Raw genomic sequence first — 23,380 nt, 5'->3', positions numbered from 1 at the left:
ATGCAGAAACCAGTAATCCAGAATGCTCTGAATAACTGGAAGTCATTTCCCACAGAATTTGTTTTAATCAAATAAAGCTAATTTTTTTAACAATGATAGCCTTTTTATAATGTAATTAATGCTCTTGATCCTAACTAAGATATAATGAAGTCTTACTGGTGGCAAAATTGGGTTATTTTAAAAGTCTTAATGACTTAAATTGTATTAAAGTTTACTTTTCTTTTAATAAAAAACTGTTCAGGGTGCTTTTCTAAGCACTTTTGCAATTTACAATTTTTGCAAATGTATTTTTTCAGTTTCAGAGCTATTCAGGGTTTAATTAACTGTCAATATAATACATTTTGTAGCAACAGCGCCACCCGCTGGTCAGTTCCTGTAACAGTACAGACAAAGAGATATACCTTCAGCAGGAAAACAGAGAAGGGTTCTGATGTTGCTCTGCTCAGAAAGGAATTGGGAAAGGGGCATCGGAGGCTCCTTGATCTCTTAAAAACTGAAATAGCTCAGAAATCGAAAAAGTAATTAATGTAAATAGTAAAGAGCTTACAAAAGCACCCTAAGCAATTTTACTGTAGTTTTTTTTTAGGGTCAAAATTACAGAAAGATCCCTTATCCAGAAAATGCCAGGTCCAAGGCATTTTGGATAAAAGATCCTACACCTGTATATAAAAAATATAAAATTAATCGCACAGAGCTGATAATGAATTAAGATTCACATTACATGGCATCATAAAAAAAACAGTGTGCTCTGCATCAGTTAATTATCAATTAGGCAGTATTAGTTTCTGAGAGATGTAGCTTAGCATCTTAACAGAAACCCAGTGCACACTGAGCATGTGCAGTGTCACTGACCCCCCCCCCCCCTCCCCCAAGGGCCTGAAGATGTGGAGCTGCTTTGGACAGTTTTCAAGACATAGATTATTACTGTCCCATGGCTACTAAACCTCTGATGCTCAGTATATAAAATCCCCCATTTCTACTCATATTTTTAGTTATCCTTTACTAATGTCGCTATCCTAACACTGTCTTCATGTGATTGTCAGAAAGGCCCATGTTGCCTAGGCAAAACATGACGTTTAAAAGATCAATTTAACCCCTAGCAGGAAATCGATGCTATGAAATTGATATAAGAATACAGGTATTATCAACCAATGCAAGGCAACGATTACAATATACTGGAACCGTATGAGGAATGTGCTAATTGTTTAACGTCTTTCAAAGAAAACAGCTTTCCAAGCCCACAGCTGCACCCAGGAGATACATTTCTATTGTGAATGATAAGGTGTCTTCAAGGCTGGATTTGGAATTAATCATCTCGCTGCTCTAGCACCTGAAGCCTAAAAAAGAATCCGTCGGAGAAAATTACTGCAAGGTTTTAGGAAAGCGCAGTGGGAGCAGAATAAAAAAATTCCCAAATTACATTCCAGTTACACAGTGCGGCGGCGGCGGCAGCGATCGCGCCCCATTCTCACCTTCCCTTTCACTTGCTGATAAACTGAAATGGATTATTTGTCAGTGCAAGAAACGGACCTGTCCTTGTTCTTACAAGGGTCTTAGAAATATCATCTCAGCATCCAGATGGCAGTAGCTGCAAGCTAGAAAACCCTCGACGACTTAAGGGCGTCATTAGAGTATATAAATGAATGGAGAATGAAAGATATATAAACAGTTAATTATCATAGATTATGGTCTTCTAAAATGCTCTCACTATTCCCCACAAATTATTACATTAATGGTGTATCGACCTATAAAATTCATCCTGTTCTTTCTCCATTGAGGCCACCACCTTGTCTAACTTCAGTGTCACTTCCCTCTGTCGTTTTCTGCACATGTGCAATGTTGGTATTGGAATGGCTGGGCCTTGGAAGATGATTGGGCATGTCAAGTGACCCATGCATAATCAAGGAAGTCCAAGAAATTAGGGAAGGATGGGGTCTACACAAGGCTTAACGTGGTTGTAATGTGCATTCTCACGTTCAGGTGGGTGGCAGGTCTGGATTTGATAAAATTGGGCCTCTGTGTACTTGAAATTCCAGGGCCTAACATATCCCCCCCCATAGGCCCAATAAATAGTGACTGTCGATGGCATCTTACAAAGTTACATAGGGTTGAAAAAAGACCAGAGTCCATCAAGTTCAACCCTTCCTAGTAAACCCAGCAAATCTTACAGCAGCTCCTCTGGCATTTGCTACAGTCAACAGATTGCCAGGCTAGGCCTGGTGGGTGGGTAGTAGAAATGTGTGCCTGGTCCCAAGCTGAAGCCTACCCAACCCAGCTTCTGCCCTGTATTTATAGACCCGCGCCTGCCCCGCAATGATGCCACAGAAGGGGCGGGCGTCTATAAATACAGGAGCTGGAAGAGGCAGCCGGCAGTGTTAGGTTGCAGACAGAGAGGGCGAGCGGAAGAGCTCAACACAAACCCGCCTGCAACCTGCAAATGATTTGGAACCCACCGGTATCGGGCCGGCCGGGACATCACTAGTGGGTGGATTCAAGAAGAAGAAGAAGAAGAAAACTGATCTCACCCAGCAGTAAAGGAGACCAGAGAAGGGAGATTCCCTAACAAAAATGATGCTCGATACCATGTTATTAATAGGGAAGATAGATAAAAATATTGGAAGAGTGGTATTCTTTCCCAGAAAAGTGGCAACCCTAGACTTGCACTTTTGTCCTAGGTCCAGGAATTTGGACATTCTAACACAGTGTTTTTAGGTTTCAGGCTTTTTGGCTCACCCACCTGGTGCCGGGCCTTGGGTTGAGGACGCCCAAAGCAGGCACCCATCCCAACAGCTGAACCCCCCCATGTATGAGTGCACATGTGAAATTGATTTGTGCACTGTTGCCTGCCATCCTTTAGTTTCAGACCGGTCAAAGGGGTATGTGCCACCCACTCCCACTGTGGTGCTCTAGGCACGTACATCTTCTGCCTGCCCCTAATTCCAACCCTGCACCCACCCAGTGATTCTGCTGGCAGCTACATTTTCATTGAGAGCAACAGCCGTGTGACATGTTCACATACTTAGTGTTGCCTTTTATTTGTGGCTGTGGTCAAAAACTAGGCAAGGCCTAAGGCCTTAAGAAAGAATAGCATGTCCCTGTATTTCAGTTTGAATATCTAGTAATCTTTAACAAAACACAGCAATTGTGTCGAGGCATTTCTCCAAAATATTTATTTTGCAAACAGATGTACAAATATCCTTTTCTCTTAATACTGCAGATTTCTTTTTTTTTAAAAAAAATGGCTTTGCGCGCGGCCATTTTTTCCCCTCTTAATTACAAATGCGGACAAAAATGTTCAAATCTGAAAATGCGAAAAAGTTGAAATCACAAATAAAGCAGAAAAAAATAAAATGAATGTACAAGTTTAGCAGATGTGCCTGCAGTATGCCTGGTCTGTAGGAAATGCGGGGAAGTCTGCACACAGACAGTAACCAGACAAACGCCCCCTTTTTTCCCTTTAGAGAAGGCTCACAGTTTGGCAAGCTCAGCTTTGTTCCAGTATTTTATATAACAAACAGAAAAATCTATACAAGTTATATTATTTTGTACAGCTAAACCTCACTTAAAAGAACCATTCAGAGGAAAAATAGCATTGAATGCAGCATTTACCAGTCTATTCTTGTATCGGAATATATCAAAGTCATGTGGAATAAAACAGAAGGGGGTGGGGGAGAAGATTCTGGACAAATCATTGTTAAAAAGTATAAAAATGTGACATCTGTTTACGATTTCCTACTTTATATAATTTGAGAGCACAATAGCAAAGGGAAGGAAAAATCATTATGTGCCTGTACAACGTCCCTTTGTGTTCTGCTTTCACAGTATACGCCATTTTAAACCCTCTGAAATGTGTTTGAACTTGAAGGGAATCAATATTTTCTTCTTTTTTTGTAAAAAGCGTTCCACGTAATGACAAAGAGAAAAGACATAGTCTGTAAACATCCTTCTTCAGAGGCCAGAAGAACAATTGAGCCCCATCTTAAGGTCTCCTTAAATAATAAAATGCTCCGTAAGAGTTTAGAACGTGGTGTTAACCCTACTGTACCGGATAACCAACCACAACCAAATACCCACATAATAGGTTATGGTTTAAACCATTAGTGTGGCACTAAATTCATCCAGTAACAGGTGATTGGTCACTGTGAAACATGGGAAATTCTTAAGCCCGTCGGTAACAGCAAATTCATGACAGTTTTGAAAACCCACCATTGTTTTCAGTGCCAGTGGTTACATTAATAGTCATCTGATGCCCTGGCAGGGATGTGAGGAGCACATAAGGCTCTGTTATAGCCAAGGATGCCACGCAGGGTCCATTCGACACAAATTATCCAGGCTGTTGGCTGCAGCGACGAGGGTGTTGACTTTGCTCTCTCCTCCATCAAACTGGGCAAGATTGTGCAGTCGTGTCACTATGGCCGTGACAGCTTTCTGAACCAGTGACACTAACTGCTGGCTGTCCATGTTCTCAGGCTGGCCGGCTGGAGAGAGTGGGGACGATGTGTCCTCTTGTGTCTTCTTGTGCCACGCAATTATTTCATCCCGCAACACTGTCTTCAATATACCATCAACCTACGCAGAAGGAAGGGGATCAGTTAAATACGGAGCACTAAGGGAAAGGTAAAGATAAAGATGTTGGGACCCAAAGAGCTGGAAGCATCGGCATGGTAAGGGAGACATAACATCCATGGCCAAATGAAGCTGTCAGGCACCCAGTGATGAAGACTCTTTAAAAGAATTTTTGTTGTTACTGTTCCTTTAAAGTAATTCAATTATAATGTATGGTTGTCCTGCACTAATAAATCTGGTTTGTTTGATTCAAAAAGACTACTATAATTCATATAAATAAGCTGCTGTGTAGGCATGGGGGCAGCAATTCAAGCTGGAGAAAAAGGAGAAAAGGCACAGTTTACATAGCAGATAACAGATAAGCTCTGGAAAACACCATTGAATTCTACACAGCATATTTGTTTTCTGCTAAGTAACCAGTGTCCTTTAGCCCTACTTCAGCTTGAATGGCTGCCCCCATAGCTAAACGACAGCTTTGTTTATATAAACTATAGTAGTATTTCTGAAGCAAACAACCAACTTTTATTTTAATTACTTAGATACACTAAATTTTTTGGTGTTACTGTTCCTTTAAGAAGCAAAGGACCCACAGGAGCATAGAAGATATCAGAATTGATAATCTGAACATACAATATTAAACTTATGTGTTCATTGCTGATATGGGGAAGCGAGAGTTGGCTTAAGTTCCCACATTTGCTTTCGATATAAAAATTAGCTAGGGTAATGGGTAAGTAGAACATAGAAAACCCCTCCCAACAAAATTATTAAAGAAACCAGGTTTGTTGTACCTTGAAATTAGGCTGAGCGAAACAGCGAGCTACAGCAATCATGGAGGCAGTCAGGGGCCCAGACACGCCGATTGTTGTCAGAAACTCGGAAATGTTGGGGGTGAGCCTGAACGGCACAGGCCGATTGGCATCCAGGTCTCCGGTGGCATCATTGATGTCAAATCGGAAGTAAGCCACATTTAACTTGCCCGTGTCCTAGAAGTCAGGAAAAGGTTTCTTGTAAGTTGCATGGCTGACATTTTGTTATACTGCCCCAGTACAGGTCCTAACTAAGAGATATGCTTTTAGTTCAAGGTCCTACTGCTGAAAATATATTGTCTGTGTAATATAACATTTAGACCTCCCATACAGCAATGTGACATTGCTCTGAGAACTCATCTGAGCAATTTTGCAATTACATAAATACTTATTTCTTTTAAATGTTATGATATGAGCCGTTGCTCACAGCAAACATTATAAAAGTATAACAGGAGCGTCCTCTGCTGTAATGTCCAGGCTGGAGCCAGGCAGAATGGAAAAAGCTTCATTTACTGATGCAGAAATTGCAGATGCAAAAGAACTGAGCAGAGAGGTGTCAGAAAAGCTTCCTACACCAGCAAATTATGCTTTCCTCATTCTGTTTGATCCTTGACTGAACAGCAAAGGGGGCTCCTGTTACACACTGATGATACCTGCAGTGAACTGCTAATATCATGAAATCTTTTAGGGCAAAGGTGCCCTAAAAGCACTCAGCAATTAGACATTATTATATGGGGGGTATATGCCCCTCTAAATAGTTAATATAGATAGTGTAGTATAAAAGGGAAATTATTTATTCCCCCTTATGGATATGCTTCACCAACCAGTCATGGTCTAACTGGTCAGGTGGCCTCGGGACTTCACCCAGGGCACCTACAAAGGGCCAGAAGGGGGCATGGCTTAGCTATTCACATAGCATAACATAATGCAACTAGGGGGTTGGACACCTGAAAGAACCATAAAGATGAGACAGCTTTTTCCTTTCATATAATGAGAAATACTATAAAGCTACTATTAAACCATATATATAATTCCACTGCACTAAAAAATTCTTCTGGAAAAGTAATGCTACAGCTGCCCTTTCAGTTAAAACAACTGGCATTACATACAGGTGTATGGAGGCCTGTTTAGTGATGTCTAGTGTTGTTTCCATCTACTAGTCATTTCTTTGGGAATTCACCGGAGCTTTGCTAGCTCTGTTATTTCGATGCACCAGGATAACATTTGATTGAACATTTAATCTGAAAATCACACTGTTATATGGCCTTTCCGAAGCTGTACCGTTCTCTGGGCCAGAAAACAAATATCCTGTGAGCTTTGGCTTGGAGCGGCACTTTGGCACCGAAGGGGTGAAGTGTGCCATGCAATTATAGAAGGATTTGTACAGTGATGTTCTGCTAGAGTGGTTTGATCAACAGCAGACGCTTTCCTGCTTCTTCAAATACAGCACGCACCTGTGCAATCTGCAGCATCTCCGGATTCAGTCTGTTCAAATGAAAGACAAATTCCGCAAAGCCGATTAAAGCCAACTGGATTGTAAACATCTTGCGGAAGGTCCAGTAATCGGTGGCATTGGGGAAGGTGTGCAGTGCCCATTCCTTAAGCATGCTGCGCGGTACCATGTTGCTCTGGACTTCCTTTAGTATGTCACGCAGCACCTGGAATAAAGAGAATCTTTTTTTAGGGTCAAATGTAAAATTCAGGTATCTTTACACAACATGCAGCTTTGGATGAACAACCTTCAGAACTCCCTTCTATGCTCTAGGAAGCAGGCCCCTAGAGCATCAGAGGGGATGCTGTAAGACAGGGGTCTCCAACCGCTGGGCCACGGACCAGTTCCGGGCCGTGGATGGCATGGTAGTGGGCCGCAGCGCACCCCCCCCCACCCCGTTGCATGTATTACGCGCCGCGCCCCCCTCCCCTCTGCCTCCGGTCCGTGGAAACATTTTTTTGCCTCCTACCGGGCTGTGGTGCTAAAAAGGTTGGGGACTCCTGCTGTAAGATGCCATAGTCAGTCACTATTTATTTGGCTGGTGGTTTGGGTCTCTGCACTTGAAATACCAGGGCCTATTTTGAAGTCCAGCCCTGGTAGGAACATTTCCAGCAGCCACCTTTTGCCTCATAGGGGATGCTGGGATAAAGTTCTGTAGGACTAATGTGTAGGATACCCTTGTCCCTGTAGAAGACACTGCCAACTATCCAGTTTGGAATTTCAGTAGCTATCTTGCTGCTAGGGTTCAAATCACCTCAGCAACCACAAAGAAGTTTAAATGAAAGACTAATATATTTATAGGAAAGGAACTGAACAGAAAGTAACAAAAAAATTGTAGCTTCACATAGCAATAGTTTTTTGACTGCTGGGATCAGTGACCCCCATTTGAGTCAGAAGAAGGCAACAAATAATTGAAACACTATAAAAAAATAATGAAGACCAATTGAAAAGTTGCTTGGCTATTCTATAACATACTAAAAGTTAACGAAAAGGTGAACCACTTCCTAATCCCATTAACTAGAGTGCTGGATGTGGTCAGACTCCTCCTGTGTTTGAATGTTGGAACCCAATGCAATAGGCACATGTTGAACGTGTAACAATTCAGCTGTAACACCGAGCACCCGCAGCCAGGGTTGTAGATGGAATATGAAGCAGGAGGACTTCAAGTCTGACACTTCTGATTTAGGGCACTGATAGATCAAAATCTAGATTTTATGAGGTATAGGGGGGAAAAGCAGCAGAACACCCCTGCGTGTGTTAATGATGAGCAATACAATGTAAGTCAATGAAATCCATGTCTCCTTTAGTATTATATGTCATTTACTTCAATTAGACAAATTGCTTTCCTTAATGGATATTATCACTTCTGTCATATTAAGCTACAAGGTCCCATAACTCAGGCTTTAATCGGCTACGCGGGCAGGGCTCAGTTTAGATTGGCCACAGAAGGCAAAAAGTCCGACAGTGATGCAGAAGGACACTGCCATCATTCCAACCTTTACAGTCTAATGATTCACAACCAAATCAAGAGCAGAATTTAAATATCCATTTTGTCTGCTTCCTTTTCCAACAATGTGATAGCAACTTTAAACATACAGTAAGGTGTGGAGAAAGATGGCGGATAAAGCCACCGGGGGTTTTATTTTCAACATCCTGAGTAAGGTTAGTGACTGGCCGCTCAAAATGCCAATAATAAACAACCACTTGCTTGTCCAACTATGACTTTACGGGACTTAACTTGTAAGGCAAACTGGACTACCTGTACTTCTACTATTAAATAGGAAATGGCAACCAGAAGCAAGGGCATCTTGCCTGTCTCTCATTCATATTGCTCACCCAATCAGGGGCTAGTGTGAAAATTTGGGTGATTTATCCCCAATAGTGACACAAAGCTAACAGTCTGCTTTTGATAGCACAAGGGATTCTGAATATGATACAATCACATTAATTAAAAAGGCTTAGAAATGATGCAAACAGAAGGGCTAATGCTATTTCTATATTCCTAGTCGTGGCTGAACAAAAGCGTTCAATGCAGGAGTGAACCCAGATTAAAGGCGAAAATCACTGCATATGTCGGCAAACTGCCGACTCAATATCTAGGCAATGTGCTGAGCGAGTGACAGATTTGTAGTTGTACAATCAATACATGACTGCTGAACAGTTACTGGATACAGCTGTGTAGTCGCTCTCACTGAAATGAGTGACACTGTCAAAAGCGCTGAAGACTCAATGTGCGGTACAACTAAGGAATGTGCAGGAAGTGTGGAGGAATCTGACATTAAAATGTCTAGAGCTTCGATTTTGGTGAATTTTAACATAAGTTACCATTTATGTGTGTGGCATATTTACTAAAATGCAAAATGGTGGCCGTTGAAGCTGCTCTTCAGCTGATTAGTTTCTTTTTTTTAATCCAGATTCATATCTCATGGGTTAATGGGATGCTTATGTCCTACAGCATGGCCAAAATGGCTGCTTAATGCTCTCTGTAACAGTATTTGAGTTTGCATCTGAAGACAATAAGTAGCACTTATATTGTATCACTTACACTAGCCAGTGGATAGATCAGTTATGCTACCAAGAAAGGGGAAGGGATTAACCTGAAACATCTGTACTGGGAATGCTCCAACTAATTGCTGCTGGGTGTGGGCATGGTGCTACTGGTTGTGTGTGGAGGGATGCCAGACAGGACTATGTGTAGCACCACAAGCCAACAAGTGACCTGTTTGAAAGTCCATAAATGTGATGCTTGTTTACTTTATTACTACTCTCAGCTTCAGTTCTCTTGTGAGCCATGCCTCCCAAATAATTCCACTACAGTAATGTCACATAATGAGGCTCAGAAGACAGAACTGCTGTGAGCTCCTCACTTCGATTCTGCCCTGGGCACTATCTGCAAGGGTTCTTCTGAATGTTCTGCTCAGGTACTCCAGCTGCTCTACATCTACTGTATGTTCAAAGAACAAAGTGTGCAGAAGCATCACGCTAACTACGTTAGTCTACGTTTAACCCTTATTCAGTTCAGTGGAGCCATCCTCTCTTTCATTCTGTCCTTCAGTCCATATAGAGGCTACTAAATAGCTTATCCAAACCCTTGGCATACCCCTGGATATTTTTTTTTTTATGTTGGTGTTGCTCTCCAACTCATTTTAGATAAGAGTAATCATCATCTTTTTTATAAGACTCCAGAACATAATAAAAAGGTGTTGTTCTCCTTTAAATTAACGTTTAGTACAATGCAAACAATATTCTGTTTTCAACCGGTCCTCATTTTTTAATATTTGCAGATAGTGATGTACCTAGCTTTTTGTTCAGCAGCAATCCAATTTGGAATTTCATAGCTGTTTGCTAGGGTGCAGTTTAACATAGCAACCAGGCCGTGTTTGAAAGAGACAGGTATAACATAAAAATAATGAATAAAAAGTGACAATAACAATAAAATTGTAGCCTCACGGAGGAATAGTTTTTTGGCTGCAGGGGTCAGTGACTCCCACTTGAAAGTTGGAAAGAGTCAGTAAAGGAAGGCAAATAATTAAAAAACTGTAAAAAATAAAAAATGAAGACCAGTTAAAAAGTTGCTAAGAATAGGCCATTCTATAATATACTTAAGTTTACATGAAGGTGCAGTGACCCAAAGCAACCAATCAAAAATCTGCTTTCAGTCTCTTAAATGTTCAGAACAAATGACTAATTGGTCTCTATTAGTTACTGCAGAGCAATTTAGAACCTAATAGTCTTTTCCCTAGCAGGTGTGCATAACATCAGAATATAGAAGACCGAAGCTTATTATTATTGATGCCCAAGAACATATACAGTGAATGACAAACCAGCAGAGAAATTCATACTGCAGAACAATTAAGTCAAAGTGGGAAGGCCGAACGGCTGAATAGTGCGCTCTCCAAATTCATTAATCAAGGATTCCGTACCTGATGACTGGCTTGGGTCCCTCGTGCTTGAACTGTGGCCAATCTGTCATAGTAACGTGAAATAGGGTTGTCATGCTCAATGCCTTTTTTGGCACAGCGCTGCTTGTAGATCTCTACCAAGGAGAGGGATGAGGGATTGTCTTCAACCAGTCGCATCTGCGGCGAGACAGCCACGACACGGGGGACTGAAAAATATTGTTTGGAAAAAGACAGAAGAAAGGGGAAGAAAATTGATTAATGTGACAAGAAAGTGATGCTGACACAGAGGCCTAAACATTACTCTGTAACCATTTTGGCTGAGTCAAGAAATTAGCTGTGCTCATTTAGGCAGTGCAAACACCTGGCAGCTAAAATAAGCTCCATTTAGCCACCTGCATGCTGCACGCTCATCCCTTATGGAAGCCGATCTGCCTGGTAAAGGAGTACACAAGCAACGGTACATGTTGCGCCTATGCAAAGGAAACATCTGTCTAAGTAAGCATTTTCACTATTGTACTCTGATCAGGTAAAGGCCACTCTGTACCAACTTTATGGCCAGTGCCAAACATGGGCCGACCCATGGGGTACATGGCTCGCAGGTTGGAGATGGATACCATACAACTGTGGTCACCTCTGCATACTCCTGTTTGGGTCGACCCCCTCTTCACTTCCTTTCAGACTGCCAACATTTCTATAAAGACAGATAATCCTTAATCCAGCAGGATCACAGGAGTATCGGTCTTTATGGCCCAACGGCTTTCCATACAAACCCAAACAGTTGGGCAGCGTGGTCAAAATAGGTTTAACTATCTAACCAAATCGGATGTATGGCAAGTTTACATTTTAGGGCTGTGACACACAGGGAGATTAGTCGCCGCGCAACAAACCACCTTTGTTGCGGGGGACTAATCTCCCTGAAATGCCATCCCACCTAGAATGTAAATCGCCGGTGGGATGGCATACGCGGTGCTGCAATTTGCCATAGTCACGTAAGTTGCCTTGAGAGGAAATCTAATCTCCCCGTGTGTCACAGCCCTTAGGATGAAGACACACAGAGCTACTTGTAGCAGCTACTTATTAGGGCTCTGGCACACGGGGAGATTAGTCGCCGAAAAAGCCTTGCGAGGCAACCGGCGATTTGCCAAAATCATGCAGCCGCGTGTGCCATCCCACCGGCGACTTACATTTTCGCCGGTGGGATGGTAGATGATGGCAACTCGGGGAGATTAGTCGCCCGCAAACAGGGAGTTTTGTCGTGGGCGCCTAATCTCCCCGTGTGCCAGAGCAAAAAAAATAGACAATGCTGATCATTTACTGATAATTGTCTGTGTGTTTTAGCAGAGGCAATCCTCAGAACTGTCTATGGCTAAGTATTTTCTGGTGTTTAGTAGCCGTGACAAGTAGCTGCTACTAAGTAGCTGTGTGTGTCTTCACCCTTGTGTTTAACATGTAAAAGAGAGCAAGGACTTGAGATCTTACAGGATTCAAATAGAAAAATTCAAATATAATTCAATAGTATAGAATTTCCACCTTACCCCCCTTTTAAAAAAAAAAAAAAAAAAAAGTATTTATTTTATTTTATTAAACATTTAATAACAAACATTGATTGCTCAGCAGTTGTAGTTGTCGATACACACAGTGCCAATACAGTCTATAATTAAGAGCGAGATATAAACAGTTACAGAATATAAAACGCCACCTTACCCCTTTAAGGGCAATAGCACAAGGGGTGATTTTAGGTGCTTCAGCACTAGAGATTTTTATAAGCTAAGTACTTAAGCTAGCAACTTGTCGCTTAACAGTGCTGAATGCCAGGATTCCAGGTTAGTGGTGTGCCAGTCAGAAGTTTCCAGAGGCATTCGCAACCCAGCCTGAACATTGTAACTAATTCATAGATCTGCTCCACCCTTCTGGTGAAGTCAGAGAAATGGGGGACACTTTAGGGGTGGGGACTAAGTGATGACATCAGCAGCACGCAGGAAGTTTGGCCTGCAACCCACTACTAGTCATAGTTTATCCACCCAACCCTGCTGATAAACCAGCAGGACCCATGTCACCATGAGCATCACTATTACAGGTGACAACTGCCTCACGTGCTTTTGTGTGACTGACAAAATGTCCAAAGGGGCACAGCAGAATTTTGGGTATCTTGAGCTACTAAAAATGATTGGTACTTAAGTGTCCAAAATTGTTTCATTGCCATTGCCCTAAACCAGACAAGTATGGAACCCACACCCATAGATATATTAAAGTCACATCCATCATTGAAAATACACATTTTGTTTTCATTCTGCAGTCGGCACAGATTTCTATGCAACCACATGGATTTGGATTAAAGATACAGAGAGAATTGTGTGCGCCAGGGTTTAGAGGAGTGAGGTGCCAACTGTAATAAAATGCCTATCGACACTAATCACATTTAAGCAGCAAATAAAAGCAGGGGTTTTAAAACATTCAGTAACTTGCTTTGCTTTTATTACTATCGAAAGCCTGTGCCCGACAAAGATTTGTGGGAGTTGGATCCCAACAACAGTTGACAGACCAATAACCCCTGATTACACTAATGAATCGACCTGACCGGTCAACAAAATTTGCAGGTTAGCAAAGGCTTCCCAGCTACATGCAACAAGAGGTTTATTACTATAAACTAGATCTGTCCTCAGCAGGGTATAAGTCACCTGCCTGCGCCTGAGAAGGGCTTCTGTGCCCCCCTCTGCAATAACAAAGAACATGGATCCCTTATCTTAATCTTACACTCCTTATGCTTTAACCATATGATTACAAAGGCATATGGATCCAGGGAAGGTACCAAAGAGATATTATTCTGAGAGTCAGAGGATTAGGCAGCCATTCCAGCTTTAAAGGTAATCCTTAATAAAATATTTACCTGTCCAAAATGTAAACAACAAGACCTACATGGCATGGATAGTCTGCAACTCTATTTACAAAGGCTCTTTTAATCTTTGTCTTTTCAGGAAGGATTTATACCCAATCCTTTTAGTTGAAAACAGATGACCAAACAGCTATTAATCTACTATTTCCATTAGGAATATAATTTGAATCCCCCACCAAGTCCAATGATAGAGGTAGTAGCTGGATACTGGTGGGACGGCCATGGGTCCTGCACCGACTATCTCAGCAGGGCCAAGTGCAGCAATGGAAATAAAGATATATATAGATTTACTGCTAAACACAGCATAAGCAGCATATTTTTCTACAAACCCCCTGATATTAGCAGGATTAACACAGTAAAATCATTTTAAGGCATGCTCTCTCACCCAGGTTTGCTGGCTAGAGGTAGAAGGAACTGAATAAAATTCTTCATTAAATGGTCTGTGATGTGCTATCTGTCTGATAATTAGAAGCTAATTAACACAATATGCGTCACACGCGGTCTTCTCATTAGCGAGCTGGAGCTTGTACTTTGCTTCCATTTAACTCTAGGGGAGATGAGTGCAACCTTCTACATATGCTGGCTCTGGCAGAGGAGGGTATAAATAACCCACTTGGAGACTGTGTTGTTATGAGGCTTCCTAATTAATTTCTTTGTAAACAGAAATGTGCTGGCTGATTCATTCCCAAAGTCCTGACACAAACTTGGATTTTCCATTAGTTTGGAAATGAGAGTGTTTTATGGCTTTTTTCAGTGTATAGTTAATATATATATATATATATTAATATTTGCATCAGTCTTAATAGTTTATTATTTGTAGTTTGTATTTTTAATATTTCACTATTTGTTCAGCAGCTGTGGAGTTTCAGCAGCTATTTGGTTGCTAGGGATGAATAAAAGAGGACCAGAATAAAAACAAACAAGCTATGTAACAATAACAATAAAATTGTAGCCTCAAAGAGAAATAGTGTTTTGGCTGCCGGGGTCAGTGACTCCCATCTAAAAGCTGGAAAGAGTTGCTTAGAATTGGCCATTCTAAAACTAAAAGTTACTCCAATAACCATCAAATATTCATATTTTAATATAAGGAAAATCTCATCAGTCATGTGGCAGGTAAACTGCTTGCATTAAAGAATAATGTATAAAAAGCAACCCATAGGCAGGTCCTTATTGGCATTCAAAATAGGCCCTGGCATTTCAAGTACACAGAAACCCAAAAAGTTCCCCACCAGTCCAATAAATAGTGACTGTCTGTGGAATCTCACAGCCCCTCTGGCATTTGCCTGAAACAACAGACTGCCAGTCTAGGCCCGTGGCTAGGCAACGTGGCAGCTCCTGTCCAAAGGGCATATCCTGCAGCGAAGCATAGAACCATTTCTTAACCAACATAAATATGTTCCAGATTGTAAAGCTTTACACGGAAAGAGGAGTAATGAAAGATTTACCAGTGAAGAAAAGGTGTCTCTTTGTGGTCTCTTTTCTTTTCTCCAAACAAGGATTGAGAAGGCGAAGCAGCTGTAAGACACGCTCTTCCCTGCGTGACTCGGTCAGGCAAGCATCATTCATTACCAAGTAGGGATAAATCTTCCCATTATGGCCTCGGATGTAGAGTCTTCGTGCAGCCGTGTTGTGCTTCTGAACTATCTCTACTCGAGGCATAAATCTGTCCGGAGAGAACATGAAAATAATATACCGGCAAGTCTTAATAAAAAGAAAATGATGCAAGGAAGAGTTTCTTAATAATGAGGTATGAGTGATTCAGGCACAGCGGGGGTAATCCTGAGGCTGCACCTCACAGTTGATAATTGTAACCTGATTAATAAATCCATGCATCAGCAGAAATAAGCCCCTTTCATGTTTTTCTGCCAAACCTATTTAGGCAGAGAATTGCAATATTTCTTCTATACCAATCTCTATATTATATACAGGTTTCTCATAATACTGCCTGCCAGGTGCTACAGCACAACCCCCCCTAACTCATACAGTAGGGTAAGTGTATATGGTTGCTCCATGTGATTTATTCCCCATTGTTTAACCTGAGAAGATATTGAAAATGCATTGTGCAACGTCACACTAACTAAAAAGCATTGCAAAGCCCATATCAACACTTGCAGGCACCCTCCTATACATAATCCCCTATTGTGGGATTTATGTATGGCTGAGAAGCTTTATTTTTGCCCGATATATATCTAATGGAAATAGCGAAAATAACATTTCCCTTTTGGTTTATTCCCTAGCTTCTATAATGAGCAGTTGTAGCTTTGCTTTAGGTGCCAACTCCCATAGTCCTCCAATTGTACCCCTTATCCAAAAAGCTCTGAATTAGAAAAAGGCCATCTCCAATAGAGTCCATCTTAAGCAAATGATTCTCATCATTAAAAATGATTACCTTTCTCTCTGTAGTAAAAAAACAGAACCTTGTACTTGATCCCAACTAAGATATAATTACCCCTTATTGGGGGCAAAACAAAGGAATAGTGATACAAATTCAGATACATCCTTTATCTGGAAAACCTAAGTCCCAAGCATTCCGCAATAAATTCTATACCTATATACATAAGACCATTACAAGAAGCCGGAAGATCAAGGGGGCTGTAACTATAAATGTCATTCTTCATAACAAGGACAATGCCCTAGGTTGTCTTGCAATAACTGAATTTCAATTTTTGATTGTAAATTTAGGGAGTACAAGCAGCCTTTTTTGATGTATATATATATATATATATATATATATATATATATATATATATATATATATATATATATATATATATATATATATATATATATATATATATATATATATATATATATATATATATATATATATATATATATATATATATATATATTAGCAATTTTGGCAGTCTGATTTAATTTGCAGTGCTATTAAACACCTTGTGAGATAACACCGCACTCATATTCACAGCAAAAGTGAGGCTTGAACATTTCTATTCACTGTAATATCATCTAAATATAAAAGAATCTGTATGAACAGGAATAGTCATTTTATTCCTATCTTGTAAAGTAATTAATGAAAGAACTCTATTTCTGATCTTTTAAATATGTATTGAGCCCAGAACTCGGCACTTTAATGCAAATGCTAAAAATCTCTATCGCTTGTGAAAAAAAAAAAACATTTGTTCTTTGCATAGATAATAAATAGATGGATAATAAATTGAGCCCGAGTTCTGGGCTTCATACATATATGCCAAACAGGAATAAAGAAATGTGGAGGGAAATTCATTTTGTTCACCCCTCCATTAACAGTTATATTGCTTAATGTACAAAGACATTTATAAATATATTGCAGTGTGAAAAGGGTTAAGTGGCAGTTTCCAGTGGGAATCTGAATGCAGCACACACAGACGTGCTAACATGTGCTCCTCCTCCCCTGGGGCCACAGCTTAGGCCATTTCTAATTACCACAATGATGTAGACACGTGGTAGAACAACTGCACGGTCTATTTAGAGCTTTTCACAAGGGAGGAGTGGGGCTAGAGACATAGGAAGGAGTGTAAGAAATATCAGTACCACAGCTGGCAACTGAAGGGTTTAAATGAGTGAAACTTGTGATAACATAGTAGTCTATGCTGCCACTGTGCTTTAATGCAAACGTGCACCATTAAAACATGCACCCCCCGTGTGTGTGGGCTACCCCCCGTATGTTGATCAGGCAGGTTTAAAAATCCCATCAGGGCGAGGAATGAGTCTGAAATGGCCTGCTTGTACTGCATTGTAATACAATCGTTTGGCTCTTGGCCAGATGTCACCCATACAGTATGTGGGCATATTGGTAAAAGATCTGCTCATTCAGCCACTTCGCCAAACAAGTGAATCTTTATATATATGGCCAAACTTTACTTGCTTAACTGACCAATATGTTCATTGAAGAGTAAAGCTGGCCATGCATAATAAGATCCCCTCGTTTAGCAAAGTTGCCAAACGAGTGGATCTTTAGCCCCAGGTGGGCAATATTGAGCTAATCTGTTTGTTCGGCTCGCATAGGCCCATCAGTGGGCCCCATACACAGATAAACTGCTGAATTGGTCTGAAGGAACTAAATTGGTAGCTTTAATCTGCCTATGTACTGCCACCTTTACCCCCACCTGTTTGATATTCTGCATCACGCTATGCTAAAGTCAGGGGGCCAGACTGGAACAGACATTATGAATATTTTTGCATGCACAAATGCTTTCACTTCACTGCCTAGTTAAAATAAAATAAAGGGAATACAAACCCTATTTATGAACAAAGTATATATATATTTATTTATTTGGGGGGGGGGGGGGTAGAGTCATGTATTCTTTGGGATTCAGCATGCTCTTTTCAAGAATGGATGCCCTAGAACTGTCACCAGACAGAGAGAAAAGAGAAAGTGTTGCCAGAACAATCAAGGAGAAGGTACGTATAAAAGGGTGCCCAAAATGGCAATGTTAATAAATAATTGATGAGAGTATGACAGTACAAGGTCACAGAGAGAAACAACCGTGCTTTTAAGGCAAGAGCACGTAACAAAGAACAATGTATGTGATGGTAAACACGCCACTTACCGGGCTATTTTGATGTAATAATGTGTAGGCTTCGGCATGAGGAACTCTCCTGGTATTTCAACCTCTGCTGTCTGAGCTGAGAAATTGCTCAGGAAACGACATTTTTCTTCAATGAGAAAAAACTTCGGCAACTGTTTTGTTTTGGCTTCCAGAATTTTGATCCATTTTTTCAGCTTGGAGATGAGATTGTGGAGTTTCATTGAGCCCGGCACACTAAAATCAAAGTCTAAATGAACAAGGAAATAACAAAGAATAAAAGATCTATTGTGCGGGAAGTACGCATTTGATAAATTACAGCAAAAGCAATATATTTAGCAAACAAAGTCTGCATTATTGTGTTTTCACTGTTGGAATCCATTATCAAAAGTTGTAATTGAGGGAATTCAGTTAGCAAATCACAAACATAGTACTTGTGTGTGAGTGTGAGACAAATTTGGCTCATCCAGACATTAAGTCAGTGATTGGGTCTTGCAAAGACAAGGTCTATGCATTGCAGTCAGCTTTGAATTTTTTGAATTTCTGGCTTGGAGGCAAGTTTTGGTTGCATAAAAACCCAGTGTACTGCCAAACCGAGCCTCCTGTTGGCTGCCAGTCTACTTTTTTCATTTGAATGTAGCTCGCAAGTAAAAAAGATTGGGGATCGCTGATGTAGAGAGTTTAATACAGACAGACTGCAATTGGTCTTCATTTTTTTGTGGTTTTTGAATTAGCTTTTTGTTCAGCAGTTCTAAGACGCCCCCCCCGCCCCTTTTCTGTAAAGTGTCAGACAATTAATTTAAAAACTAAAGACCAAGTTGCTAAGAACAGGCCATTCTTTAACATAATCAAAGTTAACCTAAAGGTGGAACACCCACTTAAGACAATATGCAATCAGTTTCTAATTTGGGGGAGTTTGTAATCATTAGACTTTCTACCTACAGGATATACTACCTTGAATGGAAACAGTAAGAGGGGAACATATAATTGATCTTCTTTTGTGCCCCCCAGGCTTCTACAATAGTTTGTTTTATAAATGTTCTTTTTTAAACACAGCCTGTAATGACCTGATAATACCCTGGCACATAAAAAATATCTCCTATGATATTCCAGGAGAAAATCAGTGTTCCTTCTGCCATAAAAATAACAATGCTTCACGAGCAAAGTCCTTTTAGACCAAAAGTCCGTGAAAAATCAAATGATGTTTAAGGTTAAGAAAACGAAGCTCTCATGGAGCGATTTCCTCTTGTGACCAGGGTTTGGGCAGGGGACACAGATCCATTAAAGACAAGCAGAAGAGATAAAAAAAAAAAAAAAATCCAAGCATTAACTACAATTGAATTTGCGGCAGTGTGCAAACAATCACAAGGACTAGAGGAGGCTGCATAGACACCTTTTAGCCCGGCGGCCTTCATCCATTAAATTTAATCATATGGTTCAGAACTTCCATTATCTACTGTCATGCAACTGTTGCGCCTCACAGACTGCATCATGAAATACTTAATGGGCACAATATATGTAGGTCATATTTAAAGCTGGAAGCTACTTTCAAGTGAATCCCATCAGCCAATTTCCAAATCACAGCCTGTGAAATTCCCGAGAAGCTACTATCCTGCTAAGCGCGCACTAAGCTAAAGTGAGAGCTTACGCATTTGCCCGGGACGGCTGGAGATAATTTGCTTCAGAACAGGCAGAAAATTGTGTTCAATATGGGGGGGTTTACTGGTGCTCTGATACAAACATTCATTCTTCATAGGGAGTCATAGTGCCAGAACTGATACGCCAGAGGGCCAGCGAAGTCTTGCCATGTTTTACATCAAATTGGTTTTCCGATAAAGAGGAATCAATTCATATTGATGCTTACAAGAAACTGCCCAGTAACTTCAACAATCCACTTGTACTATTCTAATTAACACATGAAGCAAAAAGACTCTTTTTTTTTTCTATTGACACAGTTCAAAAATCTCTCCTTGAGGGTAATAAAAGGAAATAATCAGTACACCCATAGTCATCAATGTCTGATACAACGCTCAAGGGCTAAAATACGCAATTATTTTCTTTCAGCAAAAATGTACTTGGGAAAGGAAATCAGACTAAAATAGACATTGTGTATAATACTGTACAGACTATGAGTTGTTTTTCCTGGTGTAGCTAAGCCTAAATAAATCCATTTCTGGCAATGTCCCAATGTCATTAGACCACACCCCACTCAGCCACTAGGTTATTCCTGTTGAGAGGATTATGACAGTACCAGGCTACTGTGAGACATGATAAGGAAAGCTGTGGCCAGGCAGTTGGGGGATAGGAGGCAAATGCTGGCCAAACATGCGCCATATATATTTTTTTTTTTATATTTTATATAAAGTCTTTGTCATTTTCATCAAGATTTTGAGCCCCCTGCTGAACTGTTTGGGGGATTAATATGTATAACATTAAACCATGAAAACTGGGGCAGTGAATGGCAGTTGGGTGAGTGTTTCGGGCCATGGACAGCCAGCAACCTGCACTTTCCATGAATGATCCCGACCTCTTGCCATGGGGACAAACCTACTGGATCAAGGCAATTTAACAATACTGTGTGTTTCCATATTGCACCAATCTAGATCAGTCTGAAATGCTGCAGCCTGGCCTATTAATACAAGGCGGAAGCTACAAGCAGAACCAGTAACATCCAAGTAGCAACTAAGGAAACCAATATAAGAGATATACTCACTACCTCTTAATAATTCCATTAAATATATATGAAAAAGGGAGAACAAACAGCCCTTTAAACACAAATTGAATATATATTACCTGTTGTAAACTGGCTCTTCAGTTTCTGGAAAACTGGGTCTTGGGCTGTTGCCTGAGCCCTTCGGGCAAGTGATTCTGAGGCTGCACTTGAAAACATCGTAGAGACATTGGACACGTTCTCCAGACCCACTCCGAATGTGCTAACAAGCTTTTTTACAAAGTTCAAGGTGTGAGGGGTTATTTTGGCATCTGACACTGCTCCACTCTTCTCAAACGCCACAGAATAGCATTTGGCCAGTCCTTGCTGGAGCTGTCTAAGAACCTAAAACAAAATGATGTGATTTTCTTAAGCAAACAAATCAGCAACCAGGGTCAGAGAACACAGGAGATATAAACAGAGACAGAGAAATATTCTGAAGCATGGAGAGGACCTTAAAATGAAACTTACCTCTTCATGCCAGTTTTCTCTGAACCAAACCATCTGGTCTACAATGCCTTCCAAAGATGACAAGAGGGTGGGGTGCAGTTCTCTCTGCATGTGCATGATTCGGCTGCACCTCCACATGGGTGCCGTGGCTCTTATTGGCCCTGGGTCAGAGGCGGAATGTGACTGAGTGCCTACAGAACTGGGCTGGTGCTGTCCAGAGTCTGAAAGAAAATGACTATGCTCAGTCTATAACTTAGCCAAGTGTTCCATAAGGAAGAGCAGTGGACACTCCATCTGCTGTGCCTAAACATTCAAATAACTTGCATATTAATAACTGCAAAAGGCACCAATTTCCACTACAAGAGGATGAGAAATGCCCAGCCTATAGCATATGCTGCAGGGGCAGACAGACAAGCGCCCAAGCGAGTGTCGCCTGTCACTACTTGTGTCTACCACTGGTAAAGTGCTTCTCTCGTTATCTGCTATGAAAAACAAAGATAATTTGGGGCATTTTAACCTCCACATTTCTACCCTAGAGCAAGACAGCATTCCCTATGTGCCCTATGTAGCAGAGGCTTATGTCACACAGTGAGATTATTAGCTGCAATCTGTCTAAAAATATGCCATTATGTCATTAAAAAAAAAAAAGTTGTGCACAGTGGCATAACTGGATGTTACTGGGCCCCATAGCAAATTTAAATTAGGGCGCCCAAAACATTGGTAAATTTATCGGTTCTACCAAGATACTACTCATTAATTCATACCTTACTGGGCCCCCTACACTCCTGGGCCCCTGCAACCCCAGGGTGTGCTTCCTTTGTAGTTACGCCACTGGTTGTGTATAGCTAACTAGAGGTCTAAAAATGGAAGTATGCTCTGGGCTACTATATGTGAGAAAAGGGGAAATCAACCAAATATACGGATAAAGGGCATCTATTAAATCATCATTTATACAAAGGGTCTATACTCACTATTAATGCACAGTAATATACTTTATTCTGCCTATTTATATGACATTTATCATCAGGGTATGTAGTGAACGCTAATTTTGAAAACAGTGGCTTCCAATGGACAACAGGCATGCTAAATGGCAGAACATTTCAATTTACTTAGGGAACACACAGCACTGCTCAGATATGTGTACACTTGGTTTCTCACTAATGCAGGGTGCGTAACATATATTATTGTTCTCCAAATACTTAATTGGTGAATATCCATTTAATGAGATTTATGTTGAGAATTAGGAGCAATAAAGCCATCTCACATGCCTATTAGAATAGGAGAGAAGAAAACCCTTTCACAGTTGGCTAAAAACCTCCCCTTTTCATTTAAGCTGACACTTTGTTGGGCTGTGTCAGCAAACAGAAGGAAACCATGAAATTATTTTTTCCCCAGGAATGAATGTGCGTAATACAGAGATTTGGCACTAAAAAATCCAAGCCTCACCACTTTTGTAACGCTCCCGCTGCTCTATCTTCAATGTTAAATAGAGAGTCCGGATGGGAAAGTACACAGCTTGTGGATACACTCGGCCAACCTTAGGAGAAAGCACAACAAATGCGATAAATCTTTAATTCCATGGCAGAAATACCTATTGGCTGGGAACTGAAGCTTTGTGTTAGTAGGGTAATAACAGAACAAATATAAAGAAAAGATAAGCACATCAGCCTGTATAGGGTCAATGAATCTAGAGCTAGCTAAGGAAATAAAAACATTAAAAAAAAACTATTTATTTTTGTTATTACATTTTGAAGGATAATGAAGACAAAATCCCAGATTTTGTGGTTTATACCCCAATTCTCCCTGTCCTCAGTGTTTCCTAGCGGAAGTGCCTATACAATGGGTATAAGAAGTTTATATATCATACATAGGGTTGCTACCCTTTTCCAGTTAAAGATATTGCAATCTAATATCTGTTTGGGCCAAGAAGATAAAAGCCATGTACGAACCCTACTTATACAGAATTGAGAAATAGTTTAAATCAATGGCTGTTGGGACTTTCTTGGTTCAAGCCTCCTTAGAGGTCCAACGT

The 23,380-nt window shown here is 40.7% G+C and overlaps 1 protein-coding gene across 3 annotated transcripts in view; it reads right to left on the bottom strand.

The window, feature by feature from the left end:
* Window positions 1-3,147: 3,147 nt before the first annotated feature.
* Window positions 3,148-23,380, bottom strand: part of trrap (transformation/transcription domain-associated protein) — a 109,584-nt gene continuing 89,351 nt past the window's right edge. For all 3 annotated transcript variants that reach the window (XM_012970817.3, XM_002931947.5, XM_012970818.3), the window contains exons 63-71: window positions 22,795-22,885; window positions 21,370-21,569; window positions 20,982-21,243; window positions 18,213-18,438; window positions 15,105-15,322; window positions 10,788-10,972; window positions 6,827-7,030; window positions 5,355-5,549; window positions 3,148-4,569 (exon numbers count right to left, since the gene is read on the bottom strand). In XM_012970817.3, the coding sequence (XP_012826271.1) occupies window positions 4,285-4,569; window positions 5,355-5,549; window positions 6,827-7,030; window positions 10,788-10,972; window positions 15,105-15,322; window positions 18,213-18,438; window positions 20,982-21,243; window positions 21,370-21,569; window positions 22,795-22,885 (1,866 nt within the window). In that variant the 3' untranslated portion in view covers window positions 3,148-4,284. The remainder of the gene's footprint in view (window positions 4,570-5,354; window positions 5,550-6,826; window positions 7,031-10,787; window positions 10,973-15,104; window positions 15,323-18,212; window positions 18,439-20,981; window positions 21,244-21,369; window positions 21,570-22,794; window positions 22,886-23,380) is intronic.

Source organism: Xenopus tropicalis, chromosome 9, assembly GCF_000004195.4.
Source record: "Xenopus tropicalis strain Nigerian chromosome 9, UCB_Xtro_10.0, whole genome shotgun sequence".
Taxonomy (NCBI): Eukaryota; Metazoa; Chordata; class Amphibia; order Anura; family Pipidae; genus Xenopus; species Xenopus tropicalis.
This window is presented reverse-complemented; position numbering and strand designations above follow the sequence as displayed.